The sequence below is a fragment of the Gopherus flavomarginatus genome, chromosome 6 (genome assembly GCF_025201925.1).
Source record: "Gopherus flavomarginatus isolate rGopFla2 chromosome 6, rGopFla2.mat.asm, whole genome shotgun sequence".
In the NCBI taxonomy this organism is placed as follows: domain Eukaryota; kingdom Metazoa; phylum Chordata; order Testudines; family Testudinidae; genus Gopherus; species Gopherus flavomarginatus.
In genome coordinates this window covers 47,449,258-47,470,263 of record NC_066622.1, presented here as the reverse complement: position 1 = coordinate 47,470,263, position 21,006 = coordinate 47,449,258, and the positions used below count along the sequence as shown (strand labels likewise).

The 21,006-nt window shown below is 51.1% G+C and overlaps 1 protein-coding gene across 3 annotated transcripts in view; it reads right to left on the bottom strand.

Moving 5' to 3' along the window:
- SEMA3G (semaphorin 3G) overlaps positions 1-21,006 on the bottom strand; it is a 121,329-nt gene that overhangs the window by 15,215 nt on the left and 85,108 nt on the right. For all 3 annotated transcript variants that reach the window (XM_050958651.1, XM_050958648.1, XM_050958650.1), the window contains exons 4-7: positions 11,757-11,876; positions 5,794-5,884; positions 5,138-5,254; positions 4,424-4,566 (exon numbers count right to left, since the gene is read on the bottom strand). In XM_050958651.1, coding sequence (XP_050814608.1) covers positions 4,424-4,566; positions 5,138-5,254; positions 5,794-5,884; positions 11,757-11,876 — 471 coding nt within the window. The remainder of the gene's footprint in view (positions 1-4,423; positions 4,567-5,137; positions 5,255-5,793; positions 5,885-11,756; positions 11,877-21,006) is intronic.

Below are 21,006 nucleotides of genomic sequence, written 5' to 3'. Positions count from 1 at the left end.
GCTCTGGCTCCCCCGCCACAGCTCGGCCAATGCCTCTCCAGCCTGGCCTGCCACCCCCTGCTATTCCAGTGCTGGGCTCTCATACTGCTCTGCTGATGCCCCTCAGTCCTGCCCAGAAAACCCTTCCTCCTGGAAGTCTGACCCCAGGCCTGTCCTGTGCACAACCAATCTAATGACCAGACAAACTGAGAATTGGCCACCAAATAATTTCAACTGAGTTTACATCATAAGGTCAAATCCTCGGTCCAAGCTAAATCCTCTTTGTGACACTCCAGCTGTACAAAGGAGCCTTGAAGCTGCACTCAGAGGGTAGCTGGGGATTGCCCTGTAGTACAGGAATCCCTCGTGGCCCAAGACAAGGTAGCCAGTTGTAGGTACTATGGTAATAGGAGTTCTGTAAGGACCTAAGATAGGAACAATCCACTGTCCATCTAGTGACATAAGTTAGAGCAGCTGTGGGGCACCTCTAACTTGTGCCAGGAGCCAGTTCTGCCCTAGCACTGGAGGAGGCTGAGACGTAGCTCAGAGACACAATTACTTTACCCCACACTCAGCTGCACTGAATGTTAGCCCAGCACTGAGCCCTAGGTCTGCAGGACAAGGCCAGCGCACTAACCCACTAGGCCAATTTGTTAGCCAGTGCAGATGACCTTTTGCACACGTGCATGTGTATTTTTCGTGTGTCCAAGGCATCATAGGAAATATATAGTCAGTCAGTTCTTGTGCCCACTCCAGCCTCTTGCCCAAACAAAGAATCCCACTCCAGGCAGGAACTGATTTGTCCAATAAATAACCTCTTTGTTCCTGTGTCTCAGGGTTTCTTTCTGGGGTTAGAGCAGGAGCAGAGAATTCACAGCTGACAGCGTTGCTCTGTTTGGATGGAGAGCTGCCACCCTCTGCTCCAGTTCACGCTGCCCACGATCTGTTCCAAAGCAGCTGCTTCCACGTTGAGCAACTGCTGATGCTGCCGGCCGACAGATGTTTCTCTTCTCCTCCCCGGGATCTCTGGGGCCTGCTAACTTGTGCTTGTGAATGACAGGGCCGGGAATTGAGCCACTCCCCTCCAGGTGTTGTAGCAATTCCATCACAGTGCCTTCCTCAGAGCCCACACTCCGCTCCGGCCCCTGATTACTAACAGGCTTCCAAAGGTTGGAAAGGAAGGGCAGGGCAGATTTCACCCCTCTGGGGCTGGTGAGGGCAGAGAATTCAGAAATTCCAGCTCCTCTTCAACAAGATGCTTCTGACACTGATCATGGCAGGATACAAGACTAATCACAGCCCACAGAGCTAACCCCAAAACAAGTATGTGGATAGCGCAGGGAGACGGCAGCTCAGCTAATGGTCTCTGGGGCTGACACTCCCTTACCAGAAGGGACTGGCAAAGCCAAGGATGGGTTTAGTTTTGTGAAACTCCGCTGGTCAAGTTTGATGGCTTGGATCCAGATTCATCCACGGGAGTTTGGATAAGTGGTTCCAGGTTTGGCCCATCTTCATCCCTGGTGTTGCATGAAGGCCAGTGGCCACAAGGCCTAGTGATATGTAGCAGTGAAATGCATCCATCTATATGTTAATTTTGCTATGTCACTGCAGCTGTGAATGCAACAGGTGGGCAGTCTCACGGGGTAGAGAGCTGTATGGCTTGACATCTTCCTTCCCCTGAACCACTCGAGTGAACCTATCCAAACAGCACGCTGCAATTCCAGAGGTGGGGTGGGGGAGGGACAGCTGAACTTCAATGTTCCATATGGAGGGCAGGGAGGGAGACCGCGGTCATGCTCCATGTGTGTTACAGCTCAGCCGATCGCACAGCTAATATGCATTCAGGGACGGGCCCTCCACTGAGATGGAACGTGCATTCATCCTGCATATGCAAGTAGGAAGCCCCTGGCTGGAAGTGCCTGATCTTCTAACTTTTATTTCCTTCTGCCAAATCCAGAGCAGGACTGTGCACAATTCTCACCACCAGCAACAGAAGAAGGAAACAATAATGTCCACCTGGAAGGTTTCACACAGCTCCCAAAATATCCTAATCCCCCATCAAGGAAGAAATCTGTCCTTTCCTCCCTTCCTCCACAACAAAGACTCCTGGGAAAAGTCTTACCATGAAAATTGAAGATTTTCACCAGGGTTAAATTTGTGAACAGTCACCATTTCTGGAGGGCAGAGAGAGGTCAAGAGGTGAAATGTTGCCACTTTCAGAACACAAGCTGCATTTCCTAGGGACTAAGCAAACTATGACCCAGGATGGAATCTGCAAATCCTCACATGGAAGTGGCCCACAGCGATGCCACGCAGGCTACCTGAGAGAGAGTGGGACTCAGAACCAGCAAAGCTGAGCCACCAAGCAAAACAAGAGAAGCGTATAAAGAATCAGAGGGGTAGCCGTGTTAGCCTGGATCTGTAAAAAGTGACAAAGAGTCCTGGGTCCACAAAAGCTTATGCTCCAATACGTCTGTTAGTCTATCAGGTGCCACAGGACTCTTTGTCGAGTATAAAGAAGAGACTCAAAATCTCAAACTCTCACAGGATGGGAAAACCATTGCTAACCAGCTCTACTGAGCACAGGATCACAATATGAATAAACTTCAGAATTGTTTCCTGTCCTGAAAGAGGACAAAAGGTCATAATCTCATAAATTTTCATGAACTGATAATCCAAAAAGAATTTCAGATCAGGACAGTGGGTCAATGAAAATGTTTAATTTTGATAATTCCATTTCACATTCAACCTTCTTAAAATGCTTTAAACTTTTTTTAGTATAAATTAACAAAAAATTCGATATTCAAAATTGTTTAAAATCAGAAGATAAAATTTCTCACTTAGAAATGGTCAAAAATGGGACATTCCAACAATTAAAAAAAAATTGAATCAGGAGTTTCTCTTCAAAGCAGACTCTTGTGAACAGCTTCGGTTTCAAGGAATCGACATTTTCCAGAAACAACAAACACTTTTGTCTGAAAGTTCTCAACCAACTCTAATTCTCAGCCACTTGTGACCAGACCTCCTCAGAGATGACCCAAAATCTTTAGCATCAATCACCACAGTCCATCAAAAGAAGAGCAGGACTTCATGCTACAGCGCTGTGAGTTGAACTTTCTGAATGGTCACGATGGTATGTGGGCTCACTGTGCCCTCCAGGTCTGGATCCCACTCCAGGCAGAGTCCAAGAGAGTGCTAAAGTGGCCCACAGCTCTGAGAGGCAGGCTACCTGAGATGGAGTGGGATTCAGAACCAGCACAGATGAGCCACCAGGCAAAACAAGCTGCAGTAGATGGAGAATGGCCTCAGGGATGGCTCTGGTTAGTTGCAGTCAACGGGGACCCTCTCACTGCACCAACTCGGGCCATATGATGCCACCCAGGACCTACCTACTCACACAGTCCCATTGAACTCACCAAGTTAGGCATTACTCAGTGGGAATGTCAGAATCTGGCCCTTTACCATGCTTGCTGTTGCTGTTCCAACCCAATTAAAGTCATTATAGTTTAAATTTGAGGCATGATGAATTAACTGAAATCTGGGAGACAAAATCATGGTTGGTGTGAAGGATGGGATCACTGTGAAGCAAGATGGTGACCAGGAAGAGGCTCAGGGTCTCTGATTTACAAAGAATGAAAGAAAAGGGGAAGTAGAAATGGCCGGGAAACAGAGTTTCCACTTGAAATGTCAGCTTCAATCCTAGGGTGACCAGATCTCCCAATTTTATAGGGACAGCCCCAATTTTTGGGTCTTTTTCTCACATAGGCTTCTATTACCCCACCACTCCCGTCCCGATTTTTCACATTCCTCATGTTTCTCGCCAAAGACTTCAGCGGGATTTTTGTGCCAACCACATTGAAGAGAATCATGAAGCAGAATTCTCCTAGCCTTGGCTGGAAAAGAGTCATTCTCAGCCTTGAGAGATTTATGTGACGCTCAAGCACCAGGTGATATGGAGTGTGAGGCCTTGACTGAAGTGCTTAGAAAACACCGCAGGTGACTTTGGTCCTCTCACTCCTGAAACCCAAATGGAAGGAGAAAGCAGCTTTTTATTTCACAGCTAAGTCTGAAAGAGCCAGCGCCAAAGTCCACTGAAATCAGGGAGGAAGTGCCATGGGCTTTGGATCAGCTGCTCAAGACCTGCACTTTGGTGGTTAGGAATTTAGGAGACCTGGTTCAGTTCCTAGCTCTGCTACAGACTTCCTGTGAAACCTTAGGCAAGTCACTTCATCTCTAGGTCTTGGTTGCTCATCTGTAAAATGGGGATAATAGTCAAATTGTTTTCGGAACAAAGCTATTTACAGGAGAATGGGGGCAAATAGGAGTGAGGAGATCCCCCCATTAACCCCTGAAGTCCCAGTAATGCTACTGGGGGGTCCCACCACCCAAAACTCATCAGAACAGTCACTCCAACGTCAGCACACATCCTCTCCCATGACCTCACCACACAGATTCGCCCAACGCGGCTGAAGATGGCGTGGCCTTTGCCATCCGACTCCACTGCCTTTTCCGTGAAGAAGAAATAGACCTTGTCATTGTCCCGGTCATCATTGTCTGGGATCAAGTAGGCGGCCACAAACTTTGGGTCTGCGTGAGAAAGAACCCAGAGCAGAGCTAGAGCATACATGGAAGAAACACGAAGGGCAGCATCCAGCCCAGCACCGCTCCAAATGGTGCAGGCCCTGGGAGAGACTCCTCTGCGAGCGTGGCTGCCTGTAGACTCCCACGTCCTGGCTGCAGAAGCAAGGAGGAAGCCCACAGCCAATCCTGTCAGACAGGAGTTCTCAAACTCGCCGGAATATGGGCCACATCTTAGCAGGCCATTGTACCATCGGCCAGTTCTGCCCTTCTCAATTCACCATTGGGCAGCCTCCTGCCATGCCTCCCCTCCCATTGGCCACTGCCCAAGCCACACTCTCCCTTCCCATTCACCATCTACCAGAGCAATGGCCCCCTAGCCTGATCATGCATACTGTGGCCTTCTGCACAGACCTACAGTGAGCACTGCATGGTGGGGTGGGTGGCATCCAGGGATTGTATTAAAAAGGAAGGTGGTTGCAATTTGCTCCATTTAATACCAATTAGACATGACTTCAAGCTCTAGGGGTTTTGCCAAAATGCCCCCACCCCCAGGCAAAGTCAGAGAATGTGCTTTTACCATTCAGCAGGCGCTGATCCATCTCAGTGCGTAGAGATGAGCGGGACCCCATGCTGCGGAAGATCACAGAGTCCCGACCCAGGAAGTCTGCGGTGAGGCCTGTGTACAGCTCCCCTCCTGGGAAACAGCCCCACAGAGAAAATAAAACCCTACAGCATGGCCCTGTGGACTGCAAACCCATCTCGGAAAAGGAGGGCAGCAACCTTGCAAAGGGGTTGGGCTATCTATATGCTGTGGAAAGTCTATGGCCTGATCCAGGTTAGAGTCCCTGAGAGAGGAAAGATCTTGATCTGGATTTCTGTGCCCACCTGGAATGGACTCTGTGGACTCTGGAAACGTGGACCTCAGATACTGGCTCTAGCCAGGGAAGAATCCCGAAATAGATTTCTAACTGGTTATAAATTACTCCAGGCCCAACTATGCTGACCAAGAGCATCATGTCTCATCCAGGCTGGCAGCTGTCAAACCCCACTGTCCCTAATACCACTGCAGTTGATGATCTTCCATAATAATTTCTCTCCAGTCTGTGCTTTAGCAGCAGGGAGCCAACTGACCTGAGATCTCGGGTTTACGAGGGCTCCTGTCAAGGCAGCTCAACCCTAAGCAATGGTCAGTTGTAAAGGGTCGAGTCTTTTGCTGACCAGCAGGACACTTACCAGTGAAGGTGCTTGCAAAGGCCCTGGTGGGCTCATGCGGACACTTGCCCCGCCCATTCTGCACGCTCATGGGTTGCAAGCTGAACACATGCTGGGAAGAAGAAGGACACATGATACAGGGTGAGGCGAGACAGAGATGCCACCAGGCTGCCTAGAACACAAGCTGGGTCAGAGATCTCAGTTGGAGTCTAGGGGGTTCTTGTAACTGTGGCTAGGAGCCTGCAGCTTGTCTATGTGAGAGTAAGATACACACTGGAAGGGATGGGATAAGGTGTGTGCAACACCGACACCAACACAGACTTACTATGATTGCTCTGAATTTGGCCCCATGGGTCTAGTTCTGGGCAGCTGAAGGAGTGGTCTTGGCCCTTGCAGCCTGGGCATTCTACATCTCCCAACATCCCTGCATGGCATCAGAGGATGCTGGGCATCTGACAGCGCTGTATGCCAGAAGCTGGGGTGCCCCTCCCACCAACACAGCACTGGGAGGGGGGAGGCTCTGCAGCTGAAGCCTTTCTGGCTCTCCTCCTTAGAGTTTAGTCATTTTCAATGAGATGTGAGGAAGAGCCACAGGAAAGGCACAGCTTCAACTCAGTGGGAGAATCGGTCTAGAATAAATGCAGAGAAAACTCTGCCAAAAGAAAACCACAATCTTTTAGAACAGGGGTTCTCTAACTTCATTGCACCGTGATCCCTTTCTGACAAAGGACAGTCACCTGTTCCGTAACTGGTGTTCTTCGAGATGTGTTGCTCCTGTCTATTCCACAGTAGGTGTGTGTGCTCGCCACGTGCACCGGTGCCGGAAGTTTTTCCCTTAGCAGTACCCGTACTGGGGGAGCACCACTGCGACCCTTGGAGTGACGCCTCCATAGCGTGCTATAAGGGGAGCCGTGTGCTCCCCCCACCCTCAGTTCCTTCTTGCCGGACCAACTCCAACACAGAGGAAGGAGAGCGGGATGTGGAATAGACACGAGCAACACATCTCGAAGAACGCCAGTGACGGAACAGGTAACTGTCCTTTCTTCTTCGAGTGATTGCTCATGTGTATTCCACAGTAGGTCTGATGGAGGTGGGTAGGAGTTCACAGATTCCCTGTCCCTACCGAAACCAGCATCAGCCCTGGCGTGGGAGACAATCGCATAGTGCGATGTAAATGTGTGTACTAAGGACCAGGTAGCGGCTCTACAGATGTCCTGGATAGGGACATGGGCCGCAAAGGCAGTTGACAAGGCCTGAGCCCTTGTCAAGTGAGCCCTAATGATAGGTGGTGCAGGAACCCCTGCTAGGTTGTAGCATGTGTGGATGCTCAGTGTAATCCACCGGGAAAGCCTCTGGGTGGAGATGGGTTGGCCCCTCATGTGCTCGGCTGAAGCAACAGAGTTGTGAGGACCTGCGGAACGGCTTAGTCCGATCCAGATAGAATGCGAGCACCCTGCACACATTGAGTGTATGGAGGCAACGTTCCTCATTAGAGGCATGAAGTTTGGGGCAGAGGACAGGCAGGAAGATGTCCTGGCCCATGTGAAAGGCGGAGACCACCTTAGGGAGGAATGCAGGGCATGGGTGGAGCTGCACCTTGTCCTTGTGAAAGACCATGTAGGGGGGTCGCAGGTGAGGGCCCTGAGCTCCAAGACCCGCCAGGCTGACGTGAAAGCCACGAGGAAGGCTACCTTCCATGAAAGATGAGACCATGAACATGTGGCCAGTGGTTTGAACAGGGGCCCCGTGAGATGGGATAACACCAAGTTTAGATCCCATTGAGGAACCGGGGTTCTAGCATAAGGAAAGGACCAGTCAAGGTGTGGGAGAAAACCGAGCAGCCCTGGACCAGTGGATGGAATGACAAAATAGCCGCCAGGTGTACCTTGACGAAGGAAGGCGCCAGGCCCTGAGTTCTAAGGTGAAGGAAGTACTCAGGGATAAGTAGGAGCGGGGCAGCCATTGAGGAAGCATCCCGCTCGCCCGCCCACCTGGCCTCATCCGAAGTCTGGCGTAGTGGACCACATATGTGCACGTCGCCATGTGGCTTAGGAGCTGCAGCATGCCCTGGCCATGGTGACAGGGAACTCCGTGGCTGAGGCTATAAGCCCCTTCAGAGTCTGGAACCTGCCCAGGTGAAGGGAAGTTGTGGCCTTGGAGGCATCCAGGAAAGCGCCTATGAATTCTATGCGCTGCATCGGAACCAATGTCGACTTAGTCTCGTTCACTATGAGACCTAGGTTGGCAAACGTAGCCAAGAGCAGATCCACGTGGTTCTGTACCTGGGGCCGCGAGCTGCCCTTGAGTAGCCAGTCGTCGAGGTAGGGGAATATCTGTACCCCTAGCATCTGAGGTAGGCCGCTACTACTGCCATAAACTTTGTGAACACCCTGGGTGCGGTGGACAGGCCAAAAGGGAGGACCGTAAATTGGTAGTAGTCCTGTCCCACTAGGAAACAGAGGAAGCATCTGTGCTCCTTGAATATATGGACATGGAAGTATGCGTCCTGAAGGTCCAGGGCCGCATACCAATCTCCAGGGTCCAGAGAGGGTATGATATGTGCCTGAGATACCATGCAGAACCGGCATTTCGCCATGACCCAATTGAGGTCTTGCAAATCTAGGATGGACCTGAGCCCCCCTTTTGCCTTGGGGATCAGGAAATAATGGGAGTAAAACCATTTCCCCCAGAACTCCTACGGAACCTTTTCCACAGCTCCCAAACTAAGGAGCCGACCCACTTCCTGTTGTAGCAGGGGTAGATGTGATGGGTCCCCCCTGCCATCCGAGGGAGGGGGTTGGGAGGGTGGGGAAGAGACAAATTGCAGTGTGTAACCCTGGGAAATGGTGTTGAGGACCCGTTGGTCTCATGTTATTCAGGACCATTCCGCAAGGAACACAGACAAGTGCTTGCTGAAGGCAACTTTATTGGTAGAAGAGTCCTCTCGGGGCCACCCGGGTACCCTCCTGCAACTAGGCAAAAATGCCTCTTGCCCTGCTGCTTGCCCCTGGACGGCCCAGGTTGCAGGGCAGAGCGAGACTGCCTCTGAGGTCGCCTGTTTTGGACCTCTTGTAGGCGGGTTCGTATCTCAGCTTGGGCACCGGGACGGAGGTTTGTGACTTAGGTTTTTCCTTGGGCGGAACGTAGAGCCCGAGGGTTTGAAGGGTAGTACATGAGTCCTTCATGCCATGGAGCCTCACGTCTGTTTGTTCTGCGAACAGGTCCTTTCCATCAAAGGGAAGATCCTGTATCACAGACTGCGCCTCCACAGAGAGCCCTGACAGCAGAAGACATGATACCCTGCGCATAGATACAGCCGTGTTAGCTGCATCCGACGCTAGCCTCACCCAATTTTCTCTTGACGCTTCTGAGAAGACGGAGCCTTTCTCTGCTTCTTCGACGGGGAGCGGTGCCAGCCACCGGAAGGTGCCAGAAGATCGCCGTGCACCGAAGATGAAGTGCCCGGTGCTGATTCTGCTCAGCGTACTGGGGTTAGAGCCAGTGCCGACTCCATGAGAAGGGCCTGAAGTCTAATGTCTCTCTATTTTATCGTCCTGGGTTTTAAGGACACGCAGCTCTTACAGCGGTCACTGATGTGACATTCGCTCAGGCAGCAGAGACAGTCGGTGTGTGGGTCACTTCTGGGCATCCAACGCCTGCAAGACTCACACGATTTAAACCCTGGGGCCCGGGGCATGCCCCAGCCCGAACACTAACTAACTAACTAACTAAACTGGAACTTTTATTGAACTAACCAATACAGGTTCTACTAACAACGAAACGAGTTCTGGGACGAGCCACAGCAAAGCTGAAACAGATAGTTCCGATGCACCGTCACTGGCGGCAAGAAGGAACTGAGGGTAGGGAAAGTGCTCAGGTCCCTTTATAGCGCACTATAGAGGCGCCACTCCAGGGGTTGCAGCAGCGCTCCCCCTACGGGTACTGCTAAGGGAAAAACTTCCGGCACCGGTGCACGTGGCGAGCACACACACCTACTGTGGAATATACATGAGCAATCACTCGAAGAAGAACAAAAATTACTACATGGAGGGGGACTGAAGCCTGAGTCTGCCCCGGGCAGGGGGGGCCAGAGCCAAAGCCCAAGCCCCACCATCTGAGGTGTGGGGGCCAAAGCCATAGCCCAAGGGTATCAGCCACAGGCCAGGGGCCTGTAACCCTGAACCCTGCCACCAAGGGCTGAAATCCTCAGGCTTGGGCTTTGGCCCGAGGTGGTGGGGCTTGGGCTTGGGCCCTGGGCCCCAGCAAGTCTAACGTCAGCCCTGGTGATGCCATTAAAATGGGGTCCCAGCCCACCATTTGAGAATTGCGCTTTAGAACAAAATTCTCCTGCCGTGCGCCCAGCTCCGTGCCCTGGGCCCCTTGGCAGTGGGGCATAGGAGGCTGAAATAGCTCACACGGTGAGGGCCAGATCCCCAGTTGGCATCCCGTGGAACTCTGCCAATTGACACCAGCTGAGGATCTGACCTCAGGTGTCCAGCGTCCTATTTACCCCTCTCCCTGGGTCCCTGTCTATGGCACATTGATGTATGGAAAGCTTTGACGTCCGGCCCAGCTCACAGAGAGTTTCAATAACCAGGCTGGTGCAAGTGAGGAGGCTTGCAGATCTGTCCCCACCCTATCGCCCTTGCACAGCTGACATGCTGTGCAGCTTTTGGCATCTGCTGTCTGCCTCGCCCCTGACTTGGTGGCAGAAAGCAGCCTCTTCACACAGCCTGGATCTCTGCTAGGCAGCCGTGGCTCCATGCCCCCACCCAAGCTCAGCCACGCCATGGAGCAGAGCCATGCTGAGGCCCTACCAAATGGCTGCAGGGGTTCTGCAGCACGAGGAACAGGGCCCCGATTGTGTCCCACTGCCTGGTGTGATGGTGTGGGAGGGGAAGCAGGGACGGGACCATCCCAGGCAACCATAGATGGCTATGCTGAAAGGGCTCTTTCTCCTCCACACTCAATAAAAGAGGCTCAAAGCCTGTGAGGAAGAAGGGGGTCATAGGGAGGCCATGCTGATTAAGAGATGGGGTCCTAGGCATGGAAAGAAATGCCGTACAGGGAGCTGGCCAGGGAGAGGGAGTGGGAGCAAGGTGGATGGATCCATGTGGCAATTCAGCCTTGCTCAGCGGTGGGGAAGAGATATGTGCTGCTCACTCTGCATGGGGCAGCGGAGGTTCCTGGGTCTTCCCTGGGGCAGGTGGTGGGTTGTTTGCATGGCTCCCCTTGCTGGGCACGAGGCTGGCATTGCGTGGGACCAGTGCTGTGCATGGATTCCCTCTACAGTGCAGAGTGGCCGTATGCCATCTGCTCATCCCTCTGCCGTCCAGGTGGTTTGCTCCAAAGAGGGCAGGTGCCATCTGCATCCCTGGGAGGCAGGTGGTTTACTCCATGCAAAGCAGGTATCACCCACCAACTCTCTCGCGAGGCTCACCTATTCATGCTCCATTTTGGCCATCTGCCTCTCCCTCGCCCCCTTTCAGGATTGCCTTTTCCTCCTTCCTTCCCATTCCTGGCTCCTTTTCAATCTGCTTCTTCCTCATTTCTCTCCCCTGCCATTGGACCTAGTGCTGAGGGGCCTGTGCCTCCATGAAGCCCAATGGGAAAGGGAGTTAGGCTGGACTTGGGGTTGGAGGGGAATCTGGCATCGCAGCTGGAATCAGCCTCATGGCCCAGCAGAACATATCCCCACTCCGGCCCTTCCCAGGACATTGCGCAGGCTGGATCAGGCCAAGAGATGGGCCCTAGAGTCCCAGCTCTCATGTAGATCTGAACATTCTCCAGTCCAGGCCCTTCTCGCATTCCTGTCATGGCCACGCGGCACCAATAACCCCAGGGCTGCTGCTCTAAGTGCTGGGCTTTCCCTACACCCTTTGCCAGTGGCCAGTGTCGAGGTCTGGCACCAGCTCTCATCACAGGAGTTCCCGCAGGATTCTGTCTGCAGGACTAAGGCCAGCTGTCCTGGGGCGCTGCCTTACCTCGCCACGATGTCCCACGTCAATGAAGGCACAGACAGGGTGGAAGGCTCCTGTCCCACAGGCCAGCAGGTGGGTGCGGTTGAAGGGGTGAAGCACTCGGACGTAGTTGGCACATTCAGTCTGGAAGAGAGACAGTGGGGGGTGAGGCACTGTTTGACCAAGTGGATCTGTCAGCGCGTGGGAAGGACTCAGCAACGCCTTCCTCTTTGCCAAGCCGTGTAATGTTCCTCTGACTGTGTGTGATGGTGCAGTGGGTTCCTTAGCAATGGATCATTAATAAACACCTCATTCAGTCACCACCTTAATTAGCTTGTCTAGTCCACATCCTATCCCACACAGTGTGGCCAACTTGTGTGAGTTTATCGGGTTGCCTGATCGGCTGATTGCAGGTTCCTTATGTTGATTACTGAAGAATATCTGGTGGACACTCTGAGGTTTAGCAGGTTCTCATCCCAAGGTCAGAATCCCAGTTAAGCTGGGAACCCTGATATGCATGCTTGCAACACACACACTCAGGAAAAACCTCCTGTATTTGTAATAGTTTTATTACCACAGTTAGCCAAGTTACAAACGCTCCAAGCCTGCAAGGTAACTAGAGAGAATGCATGAGCGTCCGAGCATCCAGAGACTCACATCAGCCCTTGCAGAACAACCTGACATATTAGGCATTATCTTCCTCCTCAGCAGCAGCATATTCCTTGTCACCATCACCAATGGTCGTCCTCCTAGCATCTCCCAAGGCATGCAGGCTTCTACAATACCTAATGCATATTCAAGTAGGGGTACCAGCCCCTTTTCCTTATCTGTATTTCCTCACCCTAGGAATGCTGGGTGCCCTTCTGCCATAGATTCCTAGCCCTTTACCTCAAGCTTATTAGCATGAGCATCAACTAGTTACCACGACATTCTTGCGGTCAGACATCTGTTGATGTCCTTAACTTAAGATACCACAAGCAGTTCTAAACTAGTATCTTGTGGCTACCTGTCAGCAGTTTAATCATTACAGTGTTCTGTCTTGTGATACCTTATGATCCAGGGTTACTGTTGGTTAGCTGCTTATACTACGGTTTTTAAGGCCTTGATTGGTTTGGCTAAGCTATTGTCTTTCAAGCTTTGAGGCCTGCAGTCTCATTGCATTACTGCCTCAACTTCTACCTATGCCTTCCATAGCAAGCAGCTATACCTATTGGCTACACTTGCGCATCTTGCCCTATTCAGTGTTTTTCTTAAAGTCCCCAGTTCCTGGAGTCATGGGGGTTAACATTCAACAAGCAGAGTCAGTTTCTAGCCCTCCTGGTTGCAGAGAAAATGTGACCCATACAGACAGAAGAATATGAAAAAGCACCCAACATGTAGTAGTCTGAAAACATCTCATGCTTTTTAAGATTTACACGTGTTTATCCATTTCCCCTGTATTCCCTACTCACCAATCCACAGTTCATGTTTTCTTTTCACTGCTGCAGTTTCCTTATGGCTTTGTTCTTCTCATGAGCATGATATTGCAGTGGCTGACTCTGAGTTTTGAACACTTGGAGATGGCAATACTGCACAGGCACTGCCACATGACCCTCAGGTGAGCATGTGTGCTGACACGCTGCTTGCAAACAGAGCAGACCAGGGGACCACAATGCAGTTTCGTGGCCCCTGGCCTGAGAGGGGGCAGACCCAGGTTCAAGTCCCTGCTCTGCTGATTCAGGGCAGAGTTCTTCATCCCATATCACCTCAAATCAGGGATTTGAAGCTGGGTCTCCCACACAAGCCCCCACCTTATAGAGCAAGAGTCTCTCTCATTTCATGGAAGCCAATCAGTCTCAGCAAAAACTTTCCAACCGGCCCTATTTGGGAAACAGCTGGCCAGTGAATTGACAGTGCAAGATATTGGCACTGCTTTCTGCAGCTGTGCACTTGCCCTTTGTTTCTACAGAGCAGGGGGAAGAACCAAATGAGTCCCAGTGCATTACGTTCATGAAACGGAACAGCTCCGAGCTCCTCCCTGCTCCCCCACAATCATCCTAACAGTGCTTGGAAAGCTCCCATCACATTGGGATTTCCCAGCTGCTCCCCCTCCGCTGGGGCAGGGCAGGCGGCATAAACCCAGTCCCTTGTTCTTGGGCACAATAGCAGGAAGCAATACGTGCTCACTCACAGCTCTGAAGCTAGGAGGGCAGTTCTACTGCCACACTGTAGGGAGTGAGACCGTTCAAGGTCCTTGCTCCTGCCTAATAGAACAATATAACTTCCAGGGGGCACACCCCTCCACCAGCTCCTCAAGTCAAATGATTCCTTCCCCAGGCGCCCCATCATGCGGTCACATGATCCCCATGCTACTGCACTGTGATTGCTTGGAGAGGCAGGTTCCTGTATTGGCGCTCGTCCCCTTCCTGGCTGCTTGGCACATATCCCATTCCCCCCCACTCCACTCCAAGTGACTCCTTCCCCTACAGAGAGTTCATGTCATCCCCCAGCCCATTGTAGTATCTCAGGCCAGGAAGTGAGGTCTTCATATTGCTTTGTGCGGGGGCTTCCTGTATTAGCCCAGCGGAGCTACAGACAGTACATTCTCCCTGGCAGGCCCAGGGAGACAGGCCTAAATCCAGCATTCTTGATCAGTGGTAGCCAGGAGTAAGAGCCTGGCTCCTGGGCCTGTACGCCCTGGGACGGTGGTACAGGCTCCAGGATTGTGGACCCAATGCTCAGCTGGTGTAAATCAGCACAAGTCCAGGAGCTGTCCCAAGCTGGCCAGGCTGAAGATCTGGTCCCTGCACGTCAAAAATCAGCTCTGTTGGTAAGGGATCCCATGACTATCCCCTGCTGCGGACACCCCTTCAGGACACCCCTGGGTTCTTAGCCTGAGCACCCCCCTTCCACCATGAGTAATGCTGGATTGCTCCCTAGCTTCATTACCGGGGAGGGGCAGTGAACAAGGATGGGTCTCCACCTGGTGCTGTGGAGCTGGGTGATGCAGAGATCACTGACTGGGCAACTCATCCTGCAACACTTCCCATTCTGTTGGGACGGTTGCAGCACATGACCCCAGGACACCATTTTCCATCACAGCACATGGAACTTACTGTGACGGATGACCTGTGTAGGCAGGTGCAGGCTACTGGCCTATCTCCCCAGCCCAGGAAAGCCTGAGTCTCCCAGAGCCTCCCAAGCCCTATCTTCCTTTATTCTTCAAACAAAACACTCCCAAGCCAAGCAGGCTACAGGGACCCAGTGGCTTCCTATAGTTTTCTCAGCCCTTTTATGGGGATCACCTGACCCCCTTCCCAGCTGGATCTGATGATCCAACAGGGCTGGCAGGCCCCCTGGCCTTTAAAGGAGCAGGCAACCCTGTTACACTAGAGCATAATGCAGAGCCTACCATAATAGCCAAAAGCATGAAAGGAGGGGAACAGACTTTGCCCTACTCCATAAGAGCAGGCTCTGCAGCATGCTCTGACTTGGTCAGACCAAGCCCTTTGCTATGGTCTGAAAAGCACCATGGTAAGTTTCCCAGCTTGCTCTCCATCCACTTGTCTGTCCTCGCTGAATGATCTGAAAACTCAGGGAGGAAATTCTCAGGCCACTGCCTGAAAAGCACTATTTATCCTCCACCGAAGGCCAGTGCCATCCACCTGATGCAGATACACGACTTTGTCGGCACAGCATTTCCTCCTGCTTTCTGGACAAGGGGAATGGGGGAACAATGGCAGGAAATGAAGGAGACGGACAAACAGACATGCACAGCAGTCTTATGGATGGATTAGTCATTTAAAGGGGAGGCTGGCTACTTACGTGGACAGGATGATAAACGGCCTTTCAAGACTGCCCTGGATTAATTGCTCCCTTTTCCGGAGCAGCGATCTCCTGGTTGATAAGCACGGAGAGAACAGAGAGATTGTCTGAGCATCCTCTGCTGGGCTCCAAGACTCTATCCATCCAGCGTGGCTCAGGAGGAACCAGCTGTGTTGCTTTACACAGCAAAGATCAGTCATCCTCCCCAGTCTTTTTCTCCAGCTTTGCATACTGCACCCCTCATTCTGGAGCTGAAATGTTCAGCGGTGCTCTTTGTTAACTAGCCCACTGGAGTCAGTGCAAACACTCCCACAGATTTCTGAGTTAGGCCATAATGAGGCTGGTTCTCTGCTCATCTTCATCAGTGCTATTCTGGCGTCCAGTCCCAGATTATTTGGGTGGAAGTGAAAGGAGAGGCAGCCCTGTCAGTATCTCTGTTTGCGAGCCCAGCCTGATCAGCCCTGAAACATTTATGATCCTTACATATGAAGGACAGGTAGCCCACTGGTGAGCATGTTACAAGTCCCCATCTTTGCCAATCCCCAGAGGATGTGAGCTGTTATGGCCTGCAACTACAAGGCATGGGCTCTTTAGCTCAACCTATAGCAGCTTATGCTTTTTAGGTCCCCAGTTCAATCCCTAGTATGTCAGCCAAGATAGCAACCATCACAGATGCACAGTGAAAAGGAATAGGATAGGATTATATTTCCTTCAGCCATCAGTTTTATGCATGGTGAGTCATTTCCTTGGGACAACGGGGCTGGGGTGGTGACAAAACAGCTTCCGTTCGAATTAGCTCCTGGAAGCCAGGTACTAAAGGTTATTCTTCTTAAAAGAAATTCAAAATATTTTCCTGAAATAAGAGGTTATCTCCAGTAACCTTGTTTAAGAGACAGAAAATCTACCTGCATGTCCTGGAGAAATAGACAGACACTTCCTTATTGCTAGAGGAACAGAATACAATTTGGAAGAATGCTGACAGTCCGTTTCCATCTGTATCTCTGCTTCGAGCCTTAAATTCTATGGATGCCAGTCGCTTCAATGGTGAATCAAGTGATTCCTACCAGAACACTGATACAGGGCCAAATCCAGCCTGGAAGTTTCAGGTCTTTAGCCCCACGGTTTGTAAAGCTTTGAAACCCAGTGCTAGGGCCAGGCTATCACAAATGCCAGCTATTGAGCTGCATTGCCTTCCCGTGTTTGTGAGCACAGCTGGACACCTGACTCCCATGCTGGAAACCTCAGCTTTTCCACCCTTTGGTGGAGGTGGTGCCGTGCGACGCATTCAGGTCCTGTGATTCTGGGTTATTCAGCAATCATAGGAGACCAGTTTATGTTCCTCTCAACCTGGGAGATGGGTTGGGTAATAGCTTGTGGACCCTTTGTACCTCTAAATCACTGTTCCCATCTGAAGGCTTTTCGGCGACCCGTGTGGAATGGGTTGGTGGGGTTAGTCTAGTTCCTAGCAGGGAGGGGTCCACTTCACAGGAGCCACCATCAAAATTGACAGAGGAGCCATGGGGCAAACAGGCTATGAAGGCTCTTCTCCCAGCTCTGCAGCTGACCCCCTTCAGGCTGAGGGGCCTTGTGGGGAAGTTTGACCACCTTGTGGATAAATAGAGGCCCTCAGACTTAAAGGCTGGGACATTTCCTACAGCTGTTTATGTTCACTTAACGAAAGCAGGCTGACTCTGGAGCTCTCAACTCAGCCCCGCGGCATGCGCCACTGAGTGCTTTGCCGGGTGCAGAAGGCGTTCTAAGGACTCCATCTAAACCTGTCATCTGTGATGAATTTCTGTTTTCTTTCGGCTGAATTACGGCGTTTGGAGAGAGGCCCTCTGCAGCTGCTTGCCTTGCGCTGGAGTGAGCAACGTGCTCCTCTCAGGCAAGAGGACTCTACTAGTGAGGAGGGATAGCTTGGTGGTTTGCGCATTAGCCTGCTAAACCAAAGGCTGTGAGTTCAAGCCTTGAGGGAGCCATTTAGGGACCTGGGGTAAAAATCTGTCTAGGGATTAGTCCTGCTTTGAGCAGGGGGTTAGACTAGATGACTTCCTAAGGTCCCTTCAAACCCTGATATTCTATGATCAGGCAGGCATGGAAACTCAACAGCAGCAGTATTTAGAACAAAAGTCGCTTGTTCTGCTCTCACTGTTTCTGAGGCCTCTCTTCCTTGCTACCCAATGGGCAGAAGAGAAAGACCCTAACGTGGCTGGTAAGTAACTCCCAACAGTCACCTGCTTGTATTTTTCTGTCCTCAGAATGCTTAGAGACCTCTGGACAGACAAATCAACAAGCATCAAGAAAATGATGCATAGCAGTCCAGGGGAATGGGACTCTACGGGTGAAATCCTGACCCACATCAAAGTCATTGGCAAAACTCCCATTAACATCACTGGAACCAGGATTCCCCTGCTGCATTTCTAACTGCTTGGTTACCATGTATCGACACATCCTCTTCATTCTCAACGGCTGATTGCCATTCCTTAGCCTGTTCTGATTGGTCAATTGCTGTTGCGCTAACCTACTGGAAGAGGTTTTGATCAGTCTTCAGCTGAAGGGAATGGTCATAGGGCTCTGACGAGTTCAATAGAGATACACTGATTTACATCAGCCTATAGTTGTTTTTTAACTTGGGAAATAAAGGTATCACAATCCAACAACTTGTACAAAGATGCGCCTATATCTGAACCCATTCCGTCTGTGAGCATGAAGAAACACAACCTGGAAATCAATATACCTACTGGACAATAGCTTGGGAACACTATTCAGTAGGAAAACAGCCTACACAGTGTATCAACTGGAGATGGGCAGGCCAGTTTCTAAAACACATGAACCAGCTGAGACCTCAGTTCTAATCTCCAGCTGAACCAATCAGAACCTTCTATTACATGTGGGTAAGTAAAGTAGCCCATCCCAAACCCGTACAGGACTGCCACTTTGGCTGAAATCCTTCAATCTCATCTGAACCAGCTTGTATCTTTATAACATATTAGTTCTGGGGTTCCGTTGTGGTTGCCTCTCTCTCTGTTGGAATGCATGCTTCCTGGGGGGAGGGTATTGGTTAATCAAAACAAGGGCAAAAGGGTTGAAGGATTAGCCTTTGGAGGGAGAAGGATGGGGTTGGTGCAGGAAAGAGAAAGGAGACCTCAGATCATTTCGATATGGATCTGAAACTCTGAGGGATTCTCAGAACTGACCCTCCAGCCTCTCTGAGCCTCACATCTTCTTGTTACCAGCAGCAGACCCCAGACTAGACCAGGTTCTGTTTCAGCCCCAGAACCCCTGCCGAACAGGGAGAAAAGCAGCCAGAAGCTCATAAGAAGAACAAAACCATAAGGAAACTGCAGCAGTGAAAAGAAAACATGAACTGTGAATTGGTGAGTAGGGAATACAGGGGAAATGGATAAACATATGTAAATCCTGGGCAAACGCAAGAGGGGAACAGCAGCAGGCCTTTGATGTGCCTGCCTGTGAAGCTAGTGGAAAGAGTTAACCCCACACAAAGGACAAATTCAAGGCAATGCTGATATTTTTAACACAAAACACTTGACTCACCCACTCCCAGCATGATCATCACTGGGAAGATGGAAGTCTTTTTAACTCCATCAGTACAAGCAGCAGTCAGATTGGATGAGCCTGGCTTATCTGGAGCTGCTAGAGCTGGTGAATTCCATGAAGCCAATGTCAGAACTAACAGCCATTCCCACATGCTTCATTCCAAGATGGCAGGAGCCCCAATCTCCCTGTTCTGCTGAGTACACAGATGCTGAGCCACCCTCTTTGTGGTCCAACTGTTGGTTTCTCAGCCTCTCTGCTGTTTATTTTTCCTCAGTAAAAGTCTCTCAAATAGCAAGGGCTAGGGGAACGGAGAAAGGGCGCCCCAGGGCCTGGATCCGTTGGTGAAAGCTTGCAAAATAAACATGTGGAGGCCGAATTGAGTGACAGCCACTCCTGGGAGCAATTAACTTTGGGATGGACTATCAACAAGGGGTTCTCCTGCCCCCTCGCTCCCTCCATGGTCTCAAATCGTGGTTTTAAAATAGCCATTTGTAAGGAGCAGGGGAAAGAGTCAGGGAATCAGGGAACTGAAATCTGCCAAACACCCTCCAACAAATAATTCAGCCTTGCCCACTAGCTTCTTGTTGCTCACTAAGGACCACGTACTGCTCCTTCTGGCCAGGAGCCAAAGGCCACTGAAGCCAATGGAAAGGCTCCTATTGACCTCAGTGAGCTTTGGATCAAGATTTAGTCCGCTCCCTGTGCTGGTTCAGTACTACACCCTGTCCCCATCTCTCCAGCCAAGACCACTCACCACCTCATGCACAGCTGTTCTGATGGGGAGACACCAAAACTACCTGCAGCTGAGAATGGCCCAGCTCATGCTATGGGATATTGCAGTCTGCACACGTGTATGGAAGGTGTGGAAAGCTAACAGTTCAAACGGTGTGCCTGCACTGTATTCAGGAAGTGTGACTGCAGCATGGGTAAGCTCAAAGCCAGCTCAGGTATATCTACATAGGCTGCAATCAGATCTCCCGACTGTAGTGTAGACACATCCAAAGACTGGCTTCTGCTCTGCATTCACTAAGCAAACTGCTTTTCATGTATACAGTTCCAAACTGTTCTGCTGCCAGTTCTGTAGTTAAAGCCCCGGACTGGGATTGAGGAGATCTGAGTTCAGTTCCTGGCTCCATGTGTGACCCTGAGCTAGTCACTTAATCTCTCTGTGCCTCCATTTCCCCATCTGTAACATGGGGATAATAATCTTTCCCTGCCTCAAAGGGGCTTTGTGAGGATCAATCCATTCATGTTGGTGAAGAGCCCAGATGTGACAGTGAGAGGGGCCATATAAGAACCTAGATGTGAGCACAGAAAGGGAAAGTGACTTGTCCGAGGTCACACGGTGAGCTGTGACTACCCCATCCAGGTTCTATGCACTATCCCCCAGATGTGTCCCCTACCAATGGGAAGGGGAACCACACCCTCGAATACAGAAACAAACACCACCTCTTCAACTGCACAAACCCAGGACAAGGCCTAGTTGTCAACTGCTTGTTATAGTCTGCAGTCAGACACATAACAGAGGGACTCCGCCCCAGAAGTCGCAGCCGCTCAGGAAGGATGAGAAGGGCTGTAACACACAAGGGGTGAGGTGAATCCTGCTAGGGCAGTCCGATCATTGTTTAGTGACCAGGCGGAGTTGAAGGGGCCAAGCAGAAGCTGAGATCTGCTGGGGCTCACTCAGCATATAGGCCTTGACAGCTGGGAAGTCCAGGATGCAGGAAAAGAGCCCAGAACAGGACAGCTCCATCCCTGGGTACGGAAGGGAGTGTTATGGGAGAAGGGAGCCGAGAGACATAAACAACCCCTTTATTGCCTTCTTTGACAGCTAGAAGTGCGTGGAAAAATAAGGCAGTGCAGTTGAGGTGAAATCCAGAGCGACCTCATCAGGAGATTTTAGGAGGAACAG